This window comes from Ovis aries, chromosome 12 (assembly GCF_016772045.2).
Source record: "Ovis aries strain OAR_USU_Benz2616 breed Rambouillet chromosome 12, ARS-UI_Ramb_v3.0, whole genome shotgun sequence".
Taxonomy (NCBI): domain Eukaryota; kingdom Metazoa; phylum Chordata; class Mammalia; order Artiodactyla; family Bovidae; genus Ovis; species Ovis aries.
Window position 1 is genome coordinate 5,009,812 of NC_056065.1, and position 25,379 is coordinate 5,035,190.

A 25,379-nucleotide genomic window follows, 5' to 3' on the forward strand; every position below is an offset into this window, starting at 1 on the left:
TTAAAAACAAAACAAACAAACAAACAAAAACCCTTATTTATCTTGTCGCTCAGAAATTAATCATTTACATTTCAAGAGAGCAATATCCAGTCCTAGCACAATAAATAAATAAATAAATAAAGATTGGAGTTACGGTTTCTAAATACTCTCAGAGTTCTAAATACTCTCAGAAGTCCCACTTGCTTGTGGTATCAGATCTTGATGATAATATTGAGTTTTCTCATGCCCTTTGACTCAGTTGATTGCAAAAGTCCTAATTCTGCCCTGTTCTACCCAGTTTCTTCCTAACTGAGGAGAAAGAAGCTCTCAGTTCAGAGTTTTGACCTGTATTTCTTTTTACGCTGGGGTTTTGCTGACTATTGTGCAGCTGAACTCATTTGGAGAGTGCTGCTGCTAACTCACTCTCTTCCTTCCATATATTTTCAGGTGCAACCTGTGATCTTTGAGCTTCCGTTGGTCACAATTGTCAACACTTACCATGAAGCCTGTGTCAGGGAGAAAGTCCCCAGTTCTGTACCTCCATGGGATTCTGACCGTGCTCCTCTGCCCGGACAGCTTACAAGGTGAGTAAAATAGCTGCGGATTCTCAGGTCCCAGAAGAGCAATTAGAAAAGTGTTCAATTAATGGCAAGAAGGTAGTTAAACCAATCAATTGCAAATATATTCATTCCATATTAGGAATTTTAAAAGTATGATCAAATTGAAATGTTTTATATTACTTTGTGGGAGGTATAATAACTTGTTTTACTAATGTCAATTTCAGTTAACAAATTGCTTTACCAATGTTATAATAAATTGTTTATTAACTTCTATTTTATTAATGGAACTACTAAATTCCCAAATATTTTCAAAAATTTTTTTTAGTACTTTTATATTTATATTATTATTATTATTATTAGAGAAACAGCTGTTTTGTATGAATTCCTAGGGGTCTGCACTAGTAAACAGATAATGAATTGTGGGAATAAAATGAACAGAAGGGGGAACATGGTCAACAGTATTGTAATAGCCTTGTATGATGACAGATAGTAACTAGATTATCATGGTGAGCATTTATAAAGGGCTTCCCTGCTGGTTCAGATGGTAAAGAATCTGCTTGCAATGCAGAAGATGCAAGTTCCATCCCAGGGTAGGGAAGATCCCCTGGGGAAGGAAATGGCAACCCACTCCAGTATTCTTGCCTGGGAAATCCCATGGACAGAGGAGCCTAGTGAACTACAGTCCATGGAGTCACAAAGAGTTGGACATGACTGAGCAATAGAACATGCATGCATTTTATGAGGTAAATAAATGTGTTGTACACCTAGATTGAACATAATATTGAGGTTGATTATGTTTCAATTAAAAAAAAGAATAAACTGCAAATAACATTACTTTCATAATTATACATAAATATGAACTCACAAATGCTTGTAATTTCTTAATTTTTAAATTAGTTTATTACCTTCAGAGATAATTTTTTTCCTAATCCATTGGCATGTTATTGCCATCTCTTAAGTAGATTTGAAATTGTAACTTTTACCACAAATTCTGAGAAAATTAACTAGAATCTTAAGTCATAAGTTATATGTTAAAAAGCTCTCTGTAAATGACATTTTATATATATAAAGTTTTATTTTTTGCAGTTTGGTAATGTTTATAAATTAATCAGCATTGAGAAGATTTGATAGCACCTGTAGGACTCTGTGGAGAAATGTGACTAGAGCATTTAGTTGTGCTTTATATAAATACAATCTGTGCATTAAAGGTGATTTTTTTAATCAGAAAATGTGATTTCTTTTTTCCTATTGATAACTTAAAATATGTACAAAGCTTCAAATACTTATTACTCAGATTCAGCAATTATCAACTCATGACCATTCTTGTTTTAACCATATCCACATCCATTTTGCCCAGTCTAAGCTATTTAGATGGAAATCTTGGATATTACTTCTGAATATTTTAGCATGTATCTCTAAAAGATAGGCATTCTTTCTTAAAAGCTATGATAAACCATTATCATAGGTAAAATTAAGTAATAATTACATAATATCAAGTATCTAGTTTTTAAATTTTCCTGATTGTCTTATTTATAAATGTTTTTGTACCTTTATTTATTCAAATTAGAATCCAAGTAAGGTCTACACATCACAATTGATTCATACTCCTCTTGAGTTTCTTTTAATGTATAGATTTTTTTTTCTTATATGATTTTTCTTTTGTCTAAGTTAGTTTCTAAAGAGGATATGGTGGTATCATTATTTTGGAGGCTTCTTCCACAAAAAGATGAAAATAATTGAGAGACGGCTAAAAAAGTCAATATAGGATTATAAACTTCTTCAAGTGTTTGCCTAGGAATTGGACCTGATGATTTTTTTAAATTTATTTAGCAAGTAATAGATTCTCTTTCGTGCATGTGTGTGTGTGTGTCTCTGTGTGTGGTGTATTTATTCTACCAACCTTCCACGTTCATCTTTGAATTTCTATTTCTATTGGGTAAGTCAGTAAAGAAAGGCCATATATCATTGGTCAAGAAGTCTTGTGAGCTATTCATTTATCTTTTGAATAAACTCCTTCCTTTTCATTTCCTTAATTCCTCCATTGTTTATGGAATTATGCCTTTAACCCAGCCTATTGTTTAAAACCTGTCATAATCTGATCCCAGCTTCATAGCTTATGTCTCACACTTCTCCCCTATGTGTTTCTCTAGTCAAACTAGCCTATTAACCAACCATAAAGATTCCCATGTGATTTGCTCCCTCTCATTGTTGCTAACATAATTGCCCCTCAATATAAAATGCCTCATAATGCAGCTAACTATCCAATTCCAAGTCCTGCCCCTAGGAGGCATTTTCCTGGCATATTTAATGCATGGGATTCTCTCTCCCTCTTCTTATAATACATATTTTCTGCTTTCTTTTGACAAATACCATACTCTGCCTGCTATTTTGATGTAATTATTTATATGCCATCCTCACTATTTTAACGAGGCTCCAATGTGCTCCTTAATATTCTCCATGGAGTTTAGTGCAACAGTCTTATGTCTATTGTGTTAATAAAAATTTATTTCACGTGAGCCTCAGGAAGGGCTATACTTGAGCTCTAGACTTCCTGTATAGGTAACATCGCCTTCTCACAAATATCTGTTTGGGAACTGCCTCTCTCAGAAGAACATTCTAAGTGTCTGTAGTGTGGAGAGGTATGAAATGTGCTCCCTGCCCTCAAGATGCAAAAGGAAAATAAAGATCTGTCCATCTACTTATCTAACTGTCAGCTCAGATATGCACACACACATACCCCACAATATAACTGCCAAACCAGTGAGACAGAAAATAGAATGTCTTTAACAGATTTGAAGACTTGTACTTCATTGTGTGATTTATTTTCTTAATCTTTCTATTTATACTTTATTGATTAGATTAGTCTGTTCCTTCTTCTGTAAATGAGGTTGACAATGACACTCAAGTAAGGTTTCTTTGTTTTTGTTTTTGTTTTAAATTAAATGGGATGTTGTAAGTGAAGTCCTTAACACAGTGCTTAGGACATAGATAGATACACCTGTTATTGCTAACAAGAAATGTAGTTCAGAGAAACCAAAGATTGCTCTGTGCCAGAGTTGGTCAGGTACATTCACAAATGTGATAATGTGATTTGAAAGAAAAAAAATATTTTTTGGTCATTTGGTCATTCAGAAAATGTGTATTTGTTTTTTGTCTACGGTTCCTGGCTCACAGCTCCCAACATTCTGATAATATCCTAAGTAAAGATGATGAAAAAGTTGTCTAAGGAACTAATTTCGGAACCCCAACTAAAGATGGGTGCTCAAGTCGCTTCAGTCGTGTTTGACTCTTTGGACTGTAGCCCGCAAGGCTCCTCTTTTCCTGGATTTCTCTAGGCAGGAATACTGGAGTGGTTGCCATGCTCTCCTCCAGGGGGTCTTCCTGACCCAGGGATCGAAACCATGTCTCCTGTGTCTCCTGCATAGCAAGCGGATTCTTGACCACTGAATCATGAGTAAGCCCAAAGATGGGCACTGGTTGCTAATCATATGATTAGAGGGTTGGAATTATCAGTCTTACCTTCAGCTTCTGGTGAGGAGGCAGGGGCTGGAGGCTGAATCAGTTGCTAATGACCAATGTTTTTATTAGCCATGCCTATGTGATAAAGCCTCCATAAAACCCCCAAAACATGGGACTTAGAGAGCTTCTGGTTGGTGAATATGTAGAGGTGCAGGGAAAACTGGCCTTTCTGGAGATGGCATGGAAGCTCTGTGCCCCTTTCACACACTTTGCCCTTTGCATCTCTTCCGTACGGCTGTTCCTGTGTTATATCCTTTTACAATAAATATGGTAAGTGAAATATTTCTCTGATTTCTGTGAGGTGCTGTAGAAAATTCAGTGAACCCAGGTTTACTCTATGGCTTTAATCTTTTATTTATAGAAGACACAAAATTATGAAAGCTTTCCAAGTACCAATAAACCTAACATCTGTTTCTTAAAATGATGTGTATTTATCAATATTTTAAAATTATTAACTAAATCCTCCAAGGCTTTGTTAAATTTGATATAATGTCTTTGTATAGATTAATGCTTATTTCATTATTAAAGTAATTTCAGAAACCATTTTCTAACATTCTCTTCTATAAAAGGTGCAGAAACACAAAATACTCTTGGGATTGATGGGTTCAGAGGTGGTAAGGTATTCTGGATTTGCACAGTCCCTACAAGTTTTCACAGAACAATGTCTCTTGATCGATCACAGATGTTTCTTTAGTAACTTTAGTTAAATAGAAAAAAAAAAAAAAAGACTGACTCTAAACTTTAATTACTGAAAGTCTTCCACTGTCCCCAAGTAGCCCATTCTCTTTGCTGAGGGCAGTGTATTGCCAAGACCATGGTCTGCGTGGAGCAGAACTGCACTGACTCAGTCCCTCCCTTGTGTGACCTTGAGAAAGTACTGTACTTCTCTGTGTTTCCTCATCTATGAAATGAAAATAATAATAATGCCTACCTCATAGGGTTGTTTGGGAGAATTAGATGAGTTAATGTTTGTTAAATGCTTCAAGTACTGTGTGACATTTTATAGTAAATGCTTATGCACATTTTGCTAAATATTTAAACTTACTGAAAAAAAATAGTTGTATACGAGGTGAGGATCAGTTCTCTTTCCCTCAGATACCCTTATACGTACCTCCTTTCCTTAATTTCCAGCCACATGGTAATAGAGGAGCACAATATTTCTTTGGTGCTTCCTCCATAGCTCAGTTGGTAAAGAATCTGCCTGCAATGCTGGAGACCCGGGTTCGATCCTTGGGTTGGGAAGATCCCCTGGAGAAGGAAATGGAAACCCAAACAGTATTCTTGCCTGGAGAATCCCATGGACAGAGAAGCCTGGCAGGCTACAGTGCATGAAGTCACAAGAGTTGGACACGACTTAGCGACTAAACCACAACCCAACCACCACATTCCTTCTTTGTGAATTATTCCAATTATCTTATGGGCAATGAAATTGATTGGGAAGGATGAAAGTCTTTCAATAGATCAGTTTAGTTGAATGCTGCTTTGTTTAATGTGCTGCTTTGTTTAAACAACAACAACAAAATCCTCTTCTCTCACCATTGAAGGTTGTAGTGCACCACCTGAAGTTAAACATGGACACTTTACATATATTGAAAGAGAAATATTTGGAACGGATGTGGTTGAGTATGAATGTCAGGAAGGATATACTCTTGTTGGAGAGGCTAGAATCTCCTGCACATTTTTCAATTGGTCACCACCGGCTCCTCAATGTAAAGGTAATCTAGGTTCTCTTATAGCACTAAGAGATAGAGCTACTGTGTAGTAATTCAGAAGTGACTCTGAGAGAATGTGTCCTCCCAGCCAGAGGTAGAGTTGTCATGAGCATGTGCTTGAGCCTGAGTGAGGTCCACTCAGATTTAATTCCCACATATCCAATAAATGGCACCCTCAAATTCTTATAGAGGCCAGAACTTTTCATGGGAGAGTTGACTGATGGGGTTGACCTCCTTATTGGGTAAGTGACTATTATGGCAGAATAAGGAAAATGTTCCTAAAGTTATTTAAATCATTTCACTCATAATAACTCCAGGAGCTGAGTTACTGGTGCTATTTTTTTTTTTTTTTACACAAGAGGAAACTGAGGCAAAAGAGAGGTCCCATAGGGCAGAAGTTAACAGCTCAGAACAAACCCTAGGCTCTCACTTTTTCTCTGCCACTGCAATTCTGTGATGTGGGGCAAGGCATTTAACTTCCCTGTGTCTCAGTTGCCTCGTCTCTAAGGTGGAGATAACCATAGGGCCTCCCTCACAGAGTTGCTGAAAGCTTACACTAAGTGATGTATATATGTGTTTGCACATAGGTGATTCCAGCCAGATCTCCATAAATACTTGCCAGTGTTGGTAGAAGTAGTAATAGTAGTAATGTATCAGTAGCGTAGAAAAGAAAGGTAGAATTCAGCAATATTTTTATCCTTTTTAAACGATATTATTGGTGTTAAAATGTGTTGTATTTAAGATAGCCACAAAGCTAAGAAAATGTGTCTTGATTACAGCTGTATGCCAAAAACCAGAAATATCAAATGGAAAGCTGTCTGTGGAGAAGGATCAATATGTCACCCCTGAAACCGTCACCATCAGGTGTAACCCTGGCTATAGGATGGTTGGTTCCCAGAACATCTTTTGCTCAGAGAACAAATCTTGGAGTCCGGACGTGCCCAAGTGTGAGAAGGTGAGTAACAGCCAATGAATTTTATGTCATATGACACCTCAAAATAAATTAAAGGAAATGGGATGGTTCATAAAATAGAAAAAGAAATAATATGCCCTAAAGGTCTATTTCAGTTGTGGGGGGGTGAATTTATAAGGTGTCTATTGGCTCTTTCCACCTTACAGTAGGTCATCTCAGGTGTGTGAACAAGAGTCTTATTGACCAGATATCTAGCCTTTGATATTTCCTCCAATAAATTATGTGGTTTTGCTCCATTTCTGGTTGGTCAGCAGAAGTGACATGCTAGTTGTTTTTTGGGGGGATTTCCCTTTTGCTTATACTTCCTCTATGCTTGGCACTGATGCTGATTTATCTAAGAACAGACACAGACTGATCTCTCAGGGAAATATTTTTCTAGGATCCAAAGTATTTTTCTGGAGTTTCCTATCCATCATCAGTCCTGGGGTTGTTCTTCATTTTCCAGTCTTCCTTATGCTATAAGACCTCCTGAAGAAGCACACCCTTTACAAGGATGAGGAAACTTTCTGAAATCATTCTTTTTGTTTCCTCTTTCAGGTACCTGTTGAACTTTGTGAGGCAGTCTTGAAAGGCCAAAAACTCCTAAAGTGTCTCCCGAATGCCTGGGAGGCAAAGGTGGCCCTGGAGTTACATAAATTGTCTCTGGAGATTGAAAAATTGGAGCAAGAAAAACGCAAAAAGGAAATTGCTTGAGGCTTTCTCTTGGATACATGCTCAGGAAAGAAGTTGCAGCAATATACTTCACTGTGCAGGAGAGTTCTCGTCACATTCACACAAAATACAGTATTTTTTACCTTACTACCTTCTATAGTTGTGACTTTCTTTTTTTTTTCCTCTCTCTCTCTTTTTTTTTAATTTAAAATTTTTATTTTTGCTTTATTTTAGTTTGCAATACTGTATTGGTTTTGGCATACATTGACATGAATCCGCCACGGGGTGTACATGAGCTCCCAAACATGAACCCCCATCCTACCTCCCACCCCACATCATCCCTCTGGATCATCCCTGTGCACCAGACCCAAGGATCCTGCATCCTGCATCATACATAGACTAGCGATTTGTTTCTTACATGATAGTATACATGTTTCAATGCCATCCTCCCGAATCATCCCACCCTCTCCCTCAGAGTCCAAAAGTCCGCTGTACATATCTGTGTCTCTTTTGCTGCCTCGCATACAGGGTCATCATTACCATCTTTCTAAATTCCGTATATATGTGTCAGTATACTGTATTGGTGTTTTTCTTTCAGGCTTACTTCACTCTGTATAATTGGCTCCAGTTTCATCCATCTCATTAGAACTGATTCAAATGTATTCTTTTTAATGGCTGAGTAATACTCCATTAGTAGTGACTTTCTTATTCTTTGATTGGCTGTAGGATCTATAATGATGCTTGTTCCTGATGCTGATAATTCATATCTTCTCTCTTTTTGTTTCCTGACCAGTCTGCCTTGGATTTATCAATTTTATTGATACATGTTTTATGGCTTAGAATGTGGCACTTGCTCAATATTCCATGTATTCTTATAAAGACTGTGTATTGTTGCTGAGTGGCACTCCTTATAAATGTCAGTTAGATAAAGTTGGCTGCTAATATGGTTCCAGTCTTCTCTATCCTGGCTGATTTTCAGTCTATCTGTTCTGTCAATGATTGGAAGAAGGAGTATCAAAATTCTCTTTTTAGGTTTGTCTATTATTTCCTGCAGCTTTTAGTTTTTGCTTCATATATTTTAAAGTACTATTATTAGGGGCATAAATGTTTAGAATTTGTATCTTCTTGATAACTGACCCTTTTTTATTATATAATAAACTTCTTTATCTTTCATAATGTTCTTTGTTCTCAAATATATTTGAACATAATTTGGCTGATATTAATATAACATATTATCTTTTATTTTTCTGTAAATTTCTAGAATAAATTATGAGAGCCAAAATGTATAAATTTTAGTAGCTACATTTAAAAAGTAAAAATAAACATGTGAAATCAGTTTAAATAATATATTTTATTTAACCCAAATTTTCAAAATAGTCATTTTGATATGTAATCAATGTGAAAGTTATTAGCATTGTATTTAACATTCTTTTCTTCATACTACATCCTAAAAATGCAGTATGTGTGTGTGTGTGTGTATATATATATATATATATATACATACTGCATTTAAGTATAGATATATTTAAATGAAAGCACATCTAAATTTGAACTAGCCATATTTGAAATACTCAATAACCACATGTGGCTAATAACTATATTATACAGTGCAATTCCAGATTTTCCACAGTGTGTATGTTAACAAGTATTAGTATACCTTGCAATCTGGAAGCTGTAAAGAAAAGTGCAGAGAATGAAGTGCCAGGTACAAGACATGAGGATGTTTCTCTATGGGTAAATTATACAACATTAAGAAATGCTAGTACTTGAAGTTAAGGAGTAATTGAAATTAAAAGAACTCAATATGCTAATTACTGCAGCTCTTAAAAATTCACATAGTAATGGTATGCTACTCAAACTTTAACTATTGAGTTTCTGATTTGGAAACCATTTATATAGTTGTTTACAAATAGTTTGTCTTTTATCCCAAGCCATACAGAATGGCATTTTGTGCTATAGACACCAGTGCAGATTTGGGGAACTAGAGATGATATAGGACATATCTCAGGCTTCTAAAGGGTCCTGTGAGAGTGGAATGAGTCCACTGAGTGGACAGAAAGGAAAGAAAGCCTGAGGAAGCCTGAGGCTTTGAAAAGGAAGCCTGAGGCCTGGGTTGGAGACTGCCCTTTTATGGCAGATGCAAAAAATGGCCACAGATGCTTCCTGTCCTTGTATCTACATTTTTAAGAAACCCTCCAATTTGAGGTAGAAGCTTTCTTCATCCTTTGAGTTTGGGCTACTTTGTCATTTGCTTTGGCCAATGGGACAGAAGTAACAAATACATTGTAAGCAGAACCTTGCAAATCACTTTGTGCATTAGGGTTCCCCTTGTTGCTGTTCTTGAAATCCTATGTCCACCATCATGTGAATAAGTCTAGGCTATCTTGCTGGCTGATGAGAGATATATGCCCCTTCTTTGTCTCAGCTGATAGCAGATATGTGAGTCCATGGGAACTAGCCAGTCTCCAGTCAACTTGCCAACTGACTACAGATACCTAAGCTAGGCTAACAGAGACAAGCTGAGCTTGAACCATATCAGAAGGACTTCCCAGAAGAATGCTTGTTTATAAGTAGTTGCTTTAGGTAACTACATTTTGGAACTGTTTTGAGGCAAAAGCCAGCCAAAAAGCTCTTTTAATTTGCTTGCAGTTTGTAAAACTATGCCACAAAAAGGATTAGAGTTATTGGCGGTCATGTCAAGTTATCCACACCAGGCATCTTGCAGGCAGGGCTTAATATACATGGGACAGATTCAGCTTACAAAGGACTGATCTAGGTTTTGAAACATGAGATAATTCCTTTTTTGTTGTTTTGTTGAGGTGGACATTGGTCTGGCTTTTGTGGTAAAGGCAAAATGACAGAAACCTTGGAGGAAGAGACAGGTGTTCACCCAAAGCATTCTTTCCAACACATGGGAGTAAACCCTGGCTTGAGAGCAGATGGAAAGTAAGTGTAACAGAGGCTTGTTCTCCTAATGCTGCTACAGACCATCTGACACCAAGAGCTGTTCTCTGTAACGGTGTGAGAGGAATGCCATGAACGACAGTGCAGACTTCTCCATGGTCCTAATGAATCAGGCCAAGCGAGGAAGCAGGAAACAGGAAGGCTTATAGAGACGCTGCAGGCAATGCCCTGGAAGAACAGTTGCTCTAGGCGAGGGTGCTGAGGGCGATAAGGATATATCTCAAAATAACAATTATATTTTGTCTTCTTCCAATTTATCTGAGAGAGAATCATGCAGTACATTTGCTGAATAACAAATAATTCTTTGGAGCAAGGTAGCCAAGGGTAGAGAAAATTGTTATCAGAAGAAGTCAGAGACTTCTGTACTGACAAAGGTTATGTATCTGAAGCACAGGCCATCAGAAGGGACCAGAGTACCCAGCCCAGTCTTGGAGGAAGAAATGAATCAGGAAACCGATATGATACCTTTAGAAACTGTGCAGCCTAGGAATAAATTTAACCAAAGAGATGAAAAACCTAAGACTATAAGACTTGAGGAAAGAAATGAAAGACAACACAAATAAGTGGAAAGGTATATTGTGCTCATGGATTAGTAGAATCAATATCCTTAAAATGTCTATACTATTCAAAACAATCTACAGACTCAATGTAATCCTTAACAAAATATAGGACTAGAGCAAGTTATATGAAAATTTGTATGGAACTACAAAAGACCCAGAATAGGCAAAGAAATCTTGAGAAAGAATACAACTGGAGATATCATACTTCCAGACTTGGAACTATACTATAGAATTACAGTAATCAAAATAGTATGATTTTGGCACAAAAACAGACCCATGAATCAGTGGTACAGAATAGAATCCAGAAATAAAACCATGTTCATATGATCAATTAATCTACAACAAAGGAGGTGAGAATATAAAATGGGGAAAAGACAGGCTCTTTAATAAACAGTGTTGGAAAACTGAAGAGCTACATGCTAAAGAATGAATCTATATAATTTTCTTATATTATGTACCAAAATAAGCTCAAAATGGATTAAAGACTGAAATGTAAGACCAAATGCCATAAAATTCTTAGAAAAACATAGGCAATAACACTTTGACATCAGTTTTAGTGATACTTTTTTGTATATATCTTCTTAGGCAAGGAAAATAAAATAAAAAATGAACAAATGGGACTACATCAAGCCAAAAATCTTTTCATAGCAAAGAAAATCACCAACAAAATGAAAAGGTGAAAATATATTGGCAAATGATATATTTGATTAGGGGTTTATATCTAAAATATATAAACTGTCCATAAAACTCAATTTCAACAAAACAGAACAAAGCAGACTGGCAACTTGAATAGATGTTCTTTCCAAAGAAGACATACAAATGACCAACATGAAAATATGCTCAGCATAACTAATGATCAGGGAAATGCAAATCAAAACCACAATGAGCTACCACCTCACACACATCTGTCAGAAGGGCTGTTTAATTTTTTTAAATTAATTAATTTATTTTAATTGGAGGCGAGTTACTTTACAGTATTGTAGTGGTTTTTGCCATACATTGACATGAATCAGCCATAGGTGTACATGTGTTCCCTATCCTGAACCCCCCTCTCACTTCCCCTCCCCATCCCATCCCTCAGGGTAATCCCAGTGCACCAGCGCTGAGCACCCTGTCCATGCATCAAACCTGGACTGGTGATCTATTTCACGTATGATAATGTACATGTTTCCATGCTATTCTCTCAAATCATCCCACTCTCGCCTTCTCCCACAGAGTCCGAAAGTCTGTTCTTTACATCTCTGTCTCTTTTGCTGTCTCACATATAGGGTCATCATTACTATCTCTCTAAATTCCATATATATGCGTTAATATACTATATTGGTGTTTTCCATTCTGACTTAGTTCACTCTGTATAATAGACTCTAGTTTCATCTGCCTCATTAGAACTGATTCAAATGTGTTCTTTCAAATAGCTGAGTAATATTACAATATGTATATGTACCACAGCTTTCTTACCCATTCGTCTGCTGATGGGCATCTACGTTGCTTCCATGTCCTGGCTATTGTAAACAGTGCTGCGATGAACATTGGGGTACATGTGTCTCTTTCAATTCTGGTCTCCTCGATGTGTATGCCCAGCCGTGGGACTGCTGGGTCATATGGCAGTTCTATTTTCAGTCTTTTAAGGAATCTCCACACTGTTCTCCATAGTGGCTGTACTAGTTTGCATTCCCACCAACAATGTAAGAGTCCCTAACCCTTTTCTCTGCACTCTCTCCAGCATTTATTGTTTGTAGACTTTTGGACACCAGCCATTCTGACTGGTGTGAGATGGTACCTCACTGTGGTTTTGATTTGCATTTCTCTGATAATGCGTGATATTGAGCATCTTTTCATGTGTTTATTAGCCATCTGTACGTAGAAGGGCTATTTTAGAAAGACAAGAAAGAAGCATTGGCAAAGATGTGGAGAAAAGGGAACACTTGTACACTGTTGGTTGGAATGTAAATTAGTGCAGTCATGGAAAACAGTGTGAAAGTCGCTTGAAAATTTAAAAATAGAATGACCATATGATTCAGCAATTTTACTTCTGGGTATTTATCCAAATAATATAAAAACCAGATTAATTAGAAAAAGTTATATGTCCCCCAATGTTCAAATTGAAGCATTATTTACAATAGCCAAGATATAGAATCAACCTAAGTGTTCATCCATAGATGAATGGAGAAGATATGATATGTATACATAGAGAATGAAAAGCATGAAAATTTTCCATTCCAGCAATATGAATGGATCTGCAGAGTGTTATACCAAGTGAAGTAAGTCAGACAGAGGAAAACAAAGACCATATGATTTCATTTATATGTAGGATCTAAATTAACAAGACAAATTAACCAACAAAACAAAACAGAAACAGTCTCAAAATGCAGAGAACAAACAAGTTTGTTGCCAGAGAGGAGGGGGTTGGGGGATGAATGAAATAGTTGAAGGGAATTAAAAGGTACAAACTTCCATCTGTAAGATAAATATGTCCTGGGGATGAGATAGATATATAGGGAATGTGGTCATTACTATTAACTGTTATGATGATGGATGTAACTGGTCTAACTGATTATTTCATCATGTGTAAAATATTAAATCACTATGTTACACATGTGAGACTAATAAAATATTATATGTTAACTACAATTCAATTGAAAAAGTCCTTTATAAAAAAGAAGCAGCTTCAAGAACTTGATGTGGGCCTGCCCTGGACCACAGGGAAGTTGGGAGGAGCTAGGTTGGATTCCATAGCAAACAATCCCTAAATTTCAAGGGCTTTACAAGCAAGATTTATTTCTTGCTATCATTGCATACCCACACTGTGTTGGCAGGGGCAGCTCTGTTCTGGGACCCATGCAAAAGAAGCCTATACTGTAAATGGAAGAACAAAACAATTGTGCTGGCTCCTTAAGACTGCAGCTGGCAGAGGCAAGTCACTTTAAGGGACCTTTAAAAGGGAACAAAGAACTATCCCACTCTGTGTCTGAAAGAAGAAGAATCAGAATCATTGGTGAATCACACCTTAGTGGGACTAGAGAAATTTCCAGCAAATGCTATACATCACATATGCTCATTCTTGCTGGGTTTCTTGTTCATGCCAATCAAAAGCAATTTCTTTACTGGTCATACGTGAAACAGAAACTATTTCTGCCAAAGTAGATGGAGGTACACAGACGAGGGGAGCAGGAAGATATATGGACCAGAAGATGCAACAGGAAGGGTATGAACTACTGTTCAGGCTAAGTTTATCTGCAAAAGCAGTAAACTAAAGATAATCCAAATGTAAATCAAGAAAGCACTGCTTTCAAATGTAGTATGCTGCTGCTGCTGCTAAGTCGTTTCAGTCGTGTCCAACTCTGTGCGATCCCACAGATGGCAGCCTACCAGGCTCCCCCATCCCTGGGATTCTCCAGGCAAAAACACTGGAGTGGGTTGCCATTTCCTTCTCCAATGCATGAAAGTGAAAAGTGAAAGTGAACTCGCTCAGTCGTGTCTGACTCTTAGTGACCCCATGGACTGCAGCCTACCAGGCTCCTCCATCCATGGTATTTTCCAGGCAAGAGTACTGGAGTGGGGTGCCATTGCCTACTCACTCATAAACAATGTAGTTTGTTCATTCACTTATTCATTAAACACTCATAAAATAAAAAGTGAAAGTGAAGTCGCTCAGTCGTGTCAGACTCTTTGCCATCCCATGGACTGTAGTCTACCAGGGTCCTCTGTCTATGGGATTTTCGAGGCAAGAGTACCTGAGTGGGCTGCCATTTCCTTCTCCAGGGAATCTTCCCGGCCCAGGGATCAAATTGGGTCTCCCACATAGTAGGCAGATGCTTTACCATCTGAGCCAGCAGGGAAGTCCATATTCATATTCATTGAGTGCCTGCTATTTGCCAGATACTGTTCTAGGAACTGAGGAATAGAGCAGTGAATGTTTAAAACCATGAAAATTAAATGCAGCTCTGCTGGTTCAGACAGTGAAGAGTCTCCCTGCAATCTAGGAGACCTGGTACGATCCCTGGGTTGGGAATTTCCCGTGGAGGAGGGAATGGCAGCCCACACTAGTATCTTTGCCTGGAAAATCCCAGGACAAATGAGACTAGTGGGCTACAGTCCATGGGGTAGCAAAGAGTTAGACACCACTGAGCAGTTAACACACACATTAAAAAGAATGAGATGTACTTATATGCACTAATTTGGAAAGATATATAAAACGGAAAAAATGAAAACAGCAAGTTGCAGGACAGCATGTATCATACAATTCCATTTATATGAGAAATTCTTATATATCTCTCTATATAACAAACATATATGCACAATCTTATAGTGATTATCTCTGGGGTTTGTATTTGGGAGACGATTAGGAAGAGAAAACATTTATTTGACATTTTGTATTTATGTAATGTGAGCACATTTATATATAATATATAACAATAGTCATAATTTTATTCTTAATAATAGTAGTAAAAGTATAATTTTCAAGACCAGCAAAAGTTACGTTCCGTTGCTAAAGAAAGTAAAGACAGAGAAGGTGGTAACTGAAGCAGGACATCAGGTTAAGGGATAAATTGCCATGATAGACAGAGGTGGAAGTGTAGCCTGAGTTTCTTGGGAAAGCCACAAGGAAAAGGTTCAGAGCTCAGCTGGAGAAAATGACCTCAGGTAGGAGAATGGACATCTCAGTTTTATGCGGGGAAGAAGGAAAGAATGGGTGGGGTTGCTGCTTGAATGAGGCATCCTTTATTAACGCTTCTGTTTTCCCACTGAAGAAGCAAGCATGCCTCCTCAAAGAGAGGGAGGAGTAGGAGTTCTGAATGTCAAGCAAGGTAGATAAGGATTAAAAATGTTCTAGAAAATGTAAAAACCAGCCTCATGGAATAGAGAATTATCAGGGGGTTAGAGCTGAGGGCCCAGGTGAAATTGGTGTCATAAATTTATAGCGGTACTAGTCTGCTTAATGTTATGTTTTTGGTTTTTCCCAGAGCTCTGTTGGCATGAACAGCTGAGCCCTGATTCATTTAAGGTCTGGATTTCATTGGATGGGAGTGATGAAAGGACAAAGCGGCAAAGTTTAAGATAGCAATTAAAGATTAAAATGTGTGCCACTGACTCTCAGTCTGAAGAGGGGTTGATGATGTTGGGAGAAAAAGGTCTCAATAGCAGGAGATTATTCACAATGAACAACATGGAAAGATGGAAAATTGTGGTCACAGAATGGTGTTATCTGAATTTTTTTGTTCTTTAGGTGAATTAAAAGGTTCTGAGTGATGACGAAGTCTAGGATGGCCACTGGAGAGGGTGCTGAATGCCACTGACTGAGCAGAATGTTACTGCAGATACAGAGCCTGAGGAATTGAGAGGCCAGGCCCTCACTGGGGTTATTTCCTGACCTTATATCTCCCAATCTGGGAGTCAGGAAAGGGAGCAGAGCTGGAGATAAAGTGATGACAGGAAAGGTGAGGCGTATTTGATGTGGTGTAATTTAAGTATTTTTGAGTTTCCTGGTCATACTGCTACTTTGTGTGTTGTACGCTTAGTGGCTCAGTCATGTCCGACTCTTGTGGCCCCATAGGCTGTAGCCTGCCAGCTCCTCTCTCCATGGGGTTCTCCAGACAAGACTACTGGAGTGGGTTGCTATTTCCTTCTCCAGGGGATCTTCCTGACCCAGAAACTGAACCCGGGTCTCCTGCCTTGCAGGCAGACTCTACCGACTGAGCTACGAGGAATTGCCATTAAAATCACTATGTGGTCTCTAATAATGAAATCCCTGGTCCCCTGATGATCAGTGTTCTCTACCTTAGCTCCTGTCTCCTGGGACGTGAAATTCCATCACTGGCCTGACTGATCACTGCTCCACATCCTCCAAAAGGGGAAGGCTCAGAGATTTTGCGGTAAATCTGTTTCCTTTATCCTGCCATTTACTAGGTCTAGTTTGTGGTCACAGTGTATTCACATGGGCTACCAAGAGAGGTTTAAGCCTACTCCCTCCAGGAGGTAGCAATCCTTGAGGGCCAATCAGTAGAGGTTCTGCTAGAGATGCTTTTCCTCTTTCACAGGTTCTTCTTTTCACAGCTCTCCCAACCCTCCCAGGGCTGCCCTTATTCCAGATTTCAGAATTTGTATGAGAGTTATTTATAGTCATTATAAGCCTTACTAGGAAACTTCTATCTTTTATGAATAGTATGTGTTCTTCGTATGATTAGAAGAGATGGCATTTTGGCATTAGAAAAGATGGCTAGACACCAGAGTGTCTAGCCTGGTGGGGAAGGTGGAAGAAATTAGTGGCCATCCATGTAGGGCTTCCCTGGTTGCTCAGGCGGTTAAGAATCTGCCTGCAATGTGGGGGACCTAGGTTTGATCCCTAGATCAGGAAGATCCCCTGGAGAAGGGAATGGCAACCCACTCTAGTATTCTTGCCTAGGAAAGCCCATGGATGGTGGAGCCTGGTGGGCTACAGTCCATGGGGTCTCAAAGAATTGGACACGACTGAGCGACTAACATGTGGAATATTCCTAATATTCCCACTGCTAAAGATTACAGAACGGTTCTGAACACTATTGGGGGCATGCCTAACCAGGGCATCTTAGCTAATGTTATTATTGCTTTTTTTTCCTGCCAAAGTAAAGAGGATCATTGTAAGCCATATGTAATAACTGCTTGCCTCGACCGTATAGAGATGATCCAAGTGATTAGTGGTCCAAGTAGTCCATTTCCAAAGTGCTGAGTGGGGCCAAGTGTGTCTCTGCTGAGGTACCTACAGTTCACCACCTCCAATTCACCACCACTTGAGACGCATGAACCCCGGCCAGAAACGCACACACCGACCACTGCCCCTGTGTCTCAGGAAACTATCACATTGGATTTCACAACAGAACAACTCTCTCTCCAACCTAGAATACCATTTTAATGTACACCATTAAATGCTACCAGAAATGCACCGAGTAGCCTCAGTACTTGGCCGCAATTTGCTTTTCAGCTTTGTCATGTGAAAGGCCAAATAGCTGAAAACTCTTGCAATGTAATTTCTGGCATCTGTGAAGGCCATATGTAATCACATCTAATCAGAGCAGCAGTGGTGGTAATATCTAAAAAGACGGTCATTCAGATTTATAGTTACTACCAAATATTCTCTCTTAGGTATAGGTAAATATTCTAGATGTAACTCAGGGTGAAAAGTCTTCTTATGTGCTTTACACTAAGATTCTATCATCAGTCAGGCATCACCATATAGGCATTATCACAAATACACTCTATGATTACTGATTGTTAAAGCTATTAATTATATATTGAATTCTTTAATATTTAAATAAGTAGAGAACTAGTTTGATAGTTAATATATAAATATTGAGAGTATATTATATAGATAACTTTAAGGGAAACAATTTTTCATCTGACAAACATCTCATATATTAAATAATTATATAAAGCAGAATAATAAATTGTATCAAAGTGATTATTTTTAATTAATTAATTAATTTGTCTATTTAAAAAAAACTTTTAAAAATTTTTAAAGTATAAATTTATTTATTTTAATTGGAGGCTAATTACTTTACAATATTGTATTGGTTCTGCCACACATCAACATGAATCCACCACAGGCATACAGGTGTTCCCCATCCTGAACCCCCCTCCCACCTCCATCCAGGTCGCAGCACTGTTCATAATAGCCAGGACATGGAAGCAAACCTAGATGTCCATCAGCAGATGAATGGATAAGAAAGCTGTGGTACATATACACAATGGAGTATTACTCAGCCATTACAAAGTGATCATTTTTATAAAATTGCTTGATATAGTGGCACCTGTATTAAACAAAGTCACCTTTAAGAGCTGAATTGAATGATTTTACTTCATTTAGGCCACTGCATTTTAAGAGCAAGTCTTATAAGGGACTCACCAAAGCAGAACAGAGGGGATAATGGCAACACTGGTCACTTCAAATGTGACAGAAAAGAAAACTTCCAAATCATATATAACATTCATGGTATAGCATCATCAATCTGAATATAAACACTTATTACAAGACATATGAAGGGGAGAAGAAATTATTAAGGAATTTAAAGTAGCCCCCAAATATCTTGCTCTTCTTCTGATGTCAGTTGAAAGTGAAGACCTATAAAGGATCACAATGAGGCAGTTCAGTAACCATAGGAGCAACTAAGTGGCAGGCAGTGCTGATAAATTCTTATTCCTGCATGAGAATATCAAATTTAAAAAATTGACTAATAAGTACTCATAATACATTTGAAATAATTATTAAATTGATTTGGATAAAAAGTCTAATATTTTTCTGCAGCACCCAAATGCGTTTTGTGATACTGATAGTAAGTATTCATCTCCACTTGTTCGAATATTATTCTTTAATACTTGTCCATTTGACATTAGCACAAATGTATATTTGATGTACCCTTAGAGATGCACTTTGCAAAGTGGTACACTTCAGGCACTCTATCAGATCTAATCCCTTGCATCTATTTGTCACTTCCACTGTGTAATCATAAGGGATTTGATTTAGGTCATACCTGAATGGTCTAGTGGTTTTCCTAACTTTCTTAAATTTAAGTCTGAATTTTACAACAATGAGGAGTTCATGATCTGAGCCACAGTCAGCTCCCAGTCTTGTTTTTGCTGACTGTATAGGGCTTCTCCATCTTCAGCTGCAAAGAATGTAATCAATCTGATTTCAGTATTGACCATCTGGTGATGTCCATGTATAGAGTCATCTCTTGTCTTTTTGGAAGAGGGTGTTTGCTATGACCAGTGTGTTCTCCTGGCAAAACTGTTAGCCTTTGAACTGCTTCATTTTGTACTCCAACGAAACTTGCCTGTTACTCCAGGTATCTCTTGACTTCCTACTTTTGCATTCCAGTTCCCTGTGATGAAAAGGACATATTTTTTAGGTGTTAGTTCAAGAAGGTCTTGTAGATTTTCATAGAGCCATTCAGCTTCAGCTTCTTTGGCATTAGTACTTGGAGAATAGACTAGGATTACTGTGATACAGAATGGTTTGCCTTGGAAATGAACAGAGAGATCTTTCTGCCATTTTTGAGACTGCACCCAAGTACTGCATTTCAGACTCTTTTGTTGACTATGAGAGTGACTCCATTTTTTCTAAGGGATTCTTGCCCACAGTAGCAGATCTGAATTAAATTCACCCATTCCAGGCCATTTTAGTTCACTGATTCCTAAAATGTCGATGTTCACTCTTGCCATCTCATGTTTGATCACTTCCAATTTACATTGATTCATGGACCTAAGATTCCAGGTTCCTGTGCAATACTGTTCTTTATGGCATCAGACTTTACTTCCATCACCAATCACACCCTCAACTGGGCATTGTTTTTGCTTTCACTCCATATCCTCATTCTTTCCAGAGTTATTTCTGCACTCTTCTCCAGTAGCATATCGGACACTTTCTGACCTGGGGAGTTCATCTTTCAGTGGCCTATCTTTTTGCCATTTCATACTGTTCATGATCTTCTCAAGGCAAGAATACTGAAGTGTTTTGCATTTCTCCAGTGGACCACATTTTGTCAGAACTCTCCACTATGACCTGTCCATCTTGGGTGGCCCTACAGGGTGTGACTCATAGTTTCATTGAGTTAGACAAGGCTGTGGTCCATGTCATCAGTTTGGTTATTTTTCTGTGATTGTGGTTTTCATTCTGTCTGGCTTCTGATGAATAAGGATAAGAGGCTTATGGAAGCTTCCTGATGGGAGAGACTGACTGTGGGGGAAACTGGGTCTTGTTCTGATGGGTGGTAGGGGGCGGGAAACACGCTCAGTAAATCTTTAGTCCAATATTCTGTTGAAGGGTGGGGCTGTGTTCCCTCCCTATTGTTTAGCTTGAGGCCAAACTCTGGTAGGGGTAATGAAGGTAATGGCAACCTCTTCAAAAGGACTTGTGCACCCACTGTTGGATTCAGTCCTTCTGACCCTGCAGCAGGTCACTGTAGATCCAAGAGCAGAGGAACCACAGATCAAATTGCCACTTGTTGGATCACAGAAAAAGCAAGAGAGTTCCAGGAAAACATCTACTTTTGCTGTATTGACTATGACAAAGACTTTGACTGTGTGGATCATGACAAACTGTGGAAAATTCTTCAAGAGATGGGAGTACCAGGCCACCTTACCTGCCTCCTGAGAAATCTGTATTCAGGCCAAGAAGCAACAGTTAGAACTAGACATGGAGCAACAGACTGGTTCTAAATTGGGAAACGAGTACATCAAGGCTGTATACTGTTAACCTGTTTATTTAACTTCTATGCAGAGTACATCATGCAAAATGCTGGGCTGGATGAAGCAAAAGCTGGAATCAAGATTGCAGGGAGAAATATCAATAATTTCAGATACACAGATGACACCTCCCTTATGGCAGAAAGTGAAGAACTAAAGAGTCTCTTGATGAAAGTGAAAGAAGAGAGTGAAAAAGCTGGCTTAAAACTCAACATTCAGAAAACGAAGATCATGGCGTCTGGTCCCATCACTTCATGGCAAACAGATGGGGGAACAATGGAAACAGTGACAGACTTTATTTTGGGGGACTCCAAAATATCTGTGACTAGATGTGACTGCAGCCATGAAATTAAAAGATGCTTGTTCCTTGGAAAAAAAAGCTGTGACCAACCTAGACTGCCTATTAAGAAGCAGAGACATTACTTTGCTGACAAAGGTCCATCTAGTCAAAGCTATTGTTTTTCCAGTAGTCATGTATGGATATGAGAATTGGATCATAAAGAAAGCTGAGCCTCGAAGAACTAATGCTTTTGAACTGTGGTGTTGGAGAAGACTCTTGAGAGTCCTTGGACAGCAAGGAGATCAAACCCGTCAATGTTAAAGGAAATCAATCCTGGATATTCAAAGAAGGACTGATGCTGAAGCTGAAGCTCCAATACTTTGGCCACCTGATGCTTAGAACTGACTCATTGGAAAAGACCCTGATGCTGGGAAAAATTGAAGGTAGGAGAAGGGGACTGAGGATGAGATGGTTGGCTGGCACCACCGACTGGATGAACATGAGTTTGAACAATCTCCCGGAGTTGGTGATGGACAGGGGAGACTGGCATGCTGCAGTCCATGGGGTTGCAAAGATTCGGATATAACAGTTATTGAACTGAACTGGATTGAACTTGTGCATATGCAGAATGCCACTGTGGTGAGTCCAAAATAACTTTCAATTACTTCTGTTCTTGCAGCAGCTAAAGGTTTGGGCTGGGGCCACGGTGAGGCAAATGAAGCACCCATCTTTGGCATAAAACTTAAGGCAGCATCAACAACTTGATAATCAAGACAAGTAACATTATAGTGCAATGTTTTAAAAATAAACATTATTGCATAAAGCCTTGTGATGAACAGCTCTGTAGAAAAATACAAATTAGTCTCACTCCTGCTCTAGTATATGACATCGTTGCATTATTATGACTAATAGCAAGTATATATTTTGATCTTTGGCTACAGTTCTCGGGTCACAACTCCCCAAACCTTTGGAATTACCTTAGCGATAAGAGCAATGGGAGAATATTTTGCTATAATATTTGGTCTGTTGCCCTTAGTTCCTGAAATGGCCACTGAGCCATAAAGGTGAAATTGTTGTCATTATTCATAACAAGCCCCTTTTTGGTCATGCCTGAGTTTATTTTAGTGAAGTTGTTACGGGAAACATTGACTGAAACTGCCCACCCTGGCCAGCACCATAGTAAACACTGGCATGCATTATTTTAGGACAGGAGTTACTAGTAAGGAACACGGAACCAAAAAGATGCCACCAACCAGAAGAGTTTGGGAAGGGTCAAAAGGAGATGCCACCTGTCCTACCAGCCTCCCAGAATTGTCCTCACTGGAATCCATCTTGGCCGAACAATGTGTGTACCATCAGGAAGGACACTGAGTCAGAATGATTGGCCAGAGACAAACTGGGAAACTAATCCCATCACCATAAAAATCTGAGACTGAACCACATGGCAGAGCAGTCCTCCTGGCTTCCCTTACCCTCCTGCTCTCCACCCAGGTTCCCCTTCCCAATAAATCTCTTGCTTGTCAACTCTGGTGGGGACTCTTTGCTGTGATTGACATCCTGACCACTCGGGGTACTCAGGAACCAGCTTGCCCATTGATGAACCAAACCCCGTGGCCACAATTGGGACTCCTGAAATGGACTGACCAGAATGCCCCTACTGGGCAAGGAACAAGAGACTTTATTTGACCTCTCTCTACTTTCCTCTCTGGTTCTTCTTCTTAACCCCTCCTATCCTACAGTTTTTTCTTGTCCCCTGGTTTTGGACTTAGGAACCTGGTTAGAGTCGCAGCCTGAGCTGAGGGTTTGAGGCAGATCACCTCTGGTGTTGACAGAGAGCTCAAATTCTGGTTCTGGTCTGTTCTGGATACTAGTAGGGCTGAGTTCCAGTCCCCCCTTCCTGGAAGCCCAGGGAAAAGTCCTGTAACATCTGGGCATCTGCACATGGCAACAGACAGCTGTAAGTCCACCCCGTATGCCTCTCTTCCCACCTCCTTCCTCCTCTTCTGTCAACCTGGCCTCCTTTGCTCCATTTGCAATCACTGAAGTCCTGAGATATTTCCATTTACTCTGTAAATACAGAATCTGAAGTTCTGTGGCTCCATAGGAGGTTTTCTGAGAGAATGTAAGCTTGTATTTAAGGGAGTATCTGATTAGGACTGCCGGCCTGTGTGTGTGTTTTATACTTTGTGTTCTCTGTGGTGATTTGAGATGGCTATTCTGTCTTGTGAAATGGGATAACATTGTGTGGTCACCATTTTGTTTAAATCTCAGAGGAAGTTGATTTAGGTAAAAGTCTTAAAAACTGGTTCCCCAAATGGTTCTTGCTGTATATACAGTTAGTAAAAGCAAGGTTGATCTTATAAACTAGTGAATTTTATACTGTGATATCTGATTCATGACTAAGTTTCAAAAATGAAGCTAGATCTCTCACTGTATGTGTCTGGATATATGTATGTCTCAGTATGTGACTTCATCCTTGGAAAATATTGTTGAGGTTAAGTTGTAAATGAGCTCTATTTAATTTGTTTAAAGAAAAGTAAGCACTTACAATTCAAACAATTCTAAATACAAGAAATATTAAATTAAATGAATTTTAGGCTCATATGAACTGGGAAATATTCAGTATTAAATTAATTTGGTATTTATTTGCTGATCTAACTAACATAGACATCTCTTTAGAACTATGAGAATTAAATGTAATACTTCTGTTGTACCTAAGTTTGTTGCTGTTGTTCAGTTGCTAAGTCATGTCCAACTCTTAGCAACCCTATGGAATGCAGCATGACAGGTTTTCCTGTCCTTCACTATCTCCTAGAGTTTGTTCAAATTCATGTCCATTGAGTTGATGATGCCATCCAACCATCTCATCCTCTGCTGCCTCCTTCTTCTCCTGCCTTCAACCTTTTGTAGCATCAGAGTCTTTTCCCATGAGTCTGCTCTTCATATCCCTTGGCCAAAGTATTGTAACTTCAGCTTCAGCATCAGTCCTTCCAAAAAATATTCAGGACTGATTTCCTTTAGGATTGAGTGGATTGACCTGCTTGCACTCCAAGGGTCTCTCAAGAGTCTTCTCCAGCACCACAGTTTGAAAACATCTGTTCTCTAGTGCTCAGTTCAGTTCAGTTCAGCCGCTCAGCCATGTCCAGCTCTTTGCAACCCCATGAATCGCAGCACACCAGGCCTCCCTGTCCATCACCAACTCCCTGAGCTTACTCAAACTATTGTCTGTTGAGTCGGTGATGCCATCCAGTCATCTCATCCTCGGTCATCCCCTTCTCCTCCTGCCCCTAATCCCTCCTAGCATCAGGGTCTTTTCCAATGAGTCAGCTCCTTGCATCAGGTGGCTAAAGTATTGGAGTTTCAGCTTCAACATCAGTCCTCCCAATGAACACCCAGGACTAATCACCTTTATGATGGACTAGTTGGATCTCCTTGCAGTCCAAGGGACTCTCAAGAGTCTTCTCCAACAACACAGTTCAAAAGCATCAGTTCTTCAGCACTCAGCTTTCTTCAAAGTCCAACTCTCACATCCATACATGACCACTGGAAAACCATAACCTTGACTAGATGGACCTTTGTTGGCAAAGTAATGTCTCTCCTTTTTAATATGCTACCTAGCTTGGTCATAACTTTCTTTTCAAGGAGTAAGCATCTTTTAATTTCATGGCTGCAATCACCATCTGCATTGATTCTGAAGCCCCCAAAATAAAGTCTGAATCTGTTTCCACTCTTTCCCCATCTATTTCCCATGAAGTGATGGGACCAGATGCCATGATCTTCGTTTTCTGAATGCTGAGTTTTAAGCCAACTTTTTCACTCTCCTCTTTCACTTTCATCAAGAGGCTCTTTAAGTTCTTATTCACTTTCTGCCATAAGGGTGGTGTCCTCTGCATATCTGAGGTTATTGAGATTTCTCCCAGCAATCTTGATTCCAGCTTGTGCTTCCTCTAGCCCAGAGTTTCT

The 25,379-nt window shown here is 38.9% G+C and overlaps 1 protein-coding gene across 2 annotated transcripts; it reads left to right on the forward strand.

Moving 5' to 3' along the window:
• Nucleotides 1–358: 358 nt before the first annotated feature.
• On the forward strand, nucleotides 359–22,940 carry LOC101120001 (apolipoprotein R-like). 2 transcript variants are annotated; one of them, XR_009595793.1, is made up of 7 exons: nucleotides 359–563; nucleotides 5,603–5,773; nucleotides 6,550–6,725; nucleotides 7,281–10,340; nucleotides 16,146–16,356; nucleotides 16,702–16,791; nucleotides 21,171–22,940. XR_009595793.1 is itself a non-coding variant. In XM_004013580.6 (4 exons), exons 1-4 carry the CDS (start codon nucleotides 479–481, stop codon nucleotides 7,434–7,436), a joined length of 588 nt encoding a protein of 195 aa, XP_004013629.2. In that variant the 5' UTR covers nucleotides 359–478; the 3' UTR covers nucleotides 7,437–8,736. The 2 variants fall into 2 exon arrangements, 1 of the variants encoding a protein (XP_004013629.2); XM_004013580.6 differs by lacking the exons at nucleotides 16,146–16,356; nucleotides 16,702–16,791; nucleotides 21,171–22,940 and having other exon boundaries at nucleotides 7,281–8,736.
• Nucleotides 22,941–25,379: the final 2,439 nt, after the last annotated feature.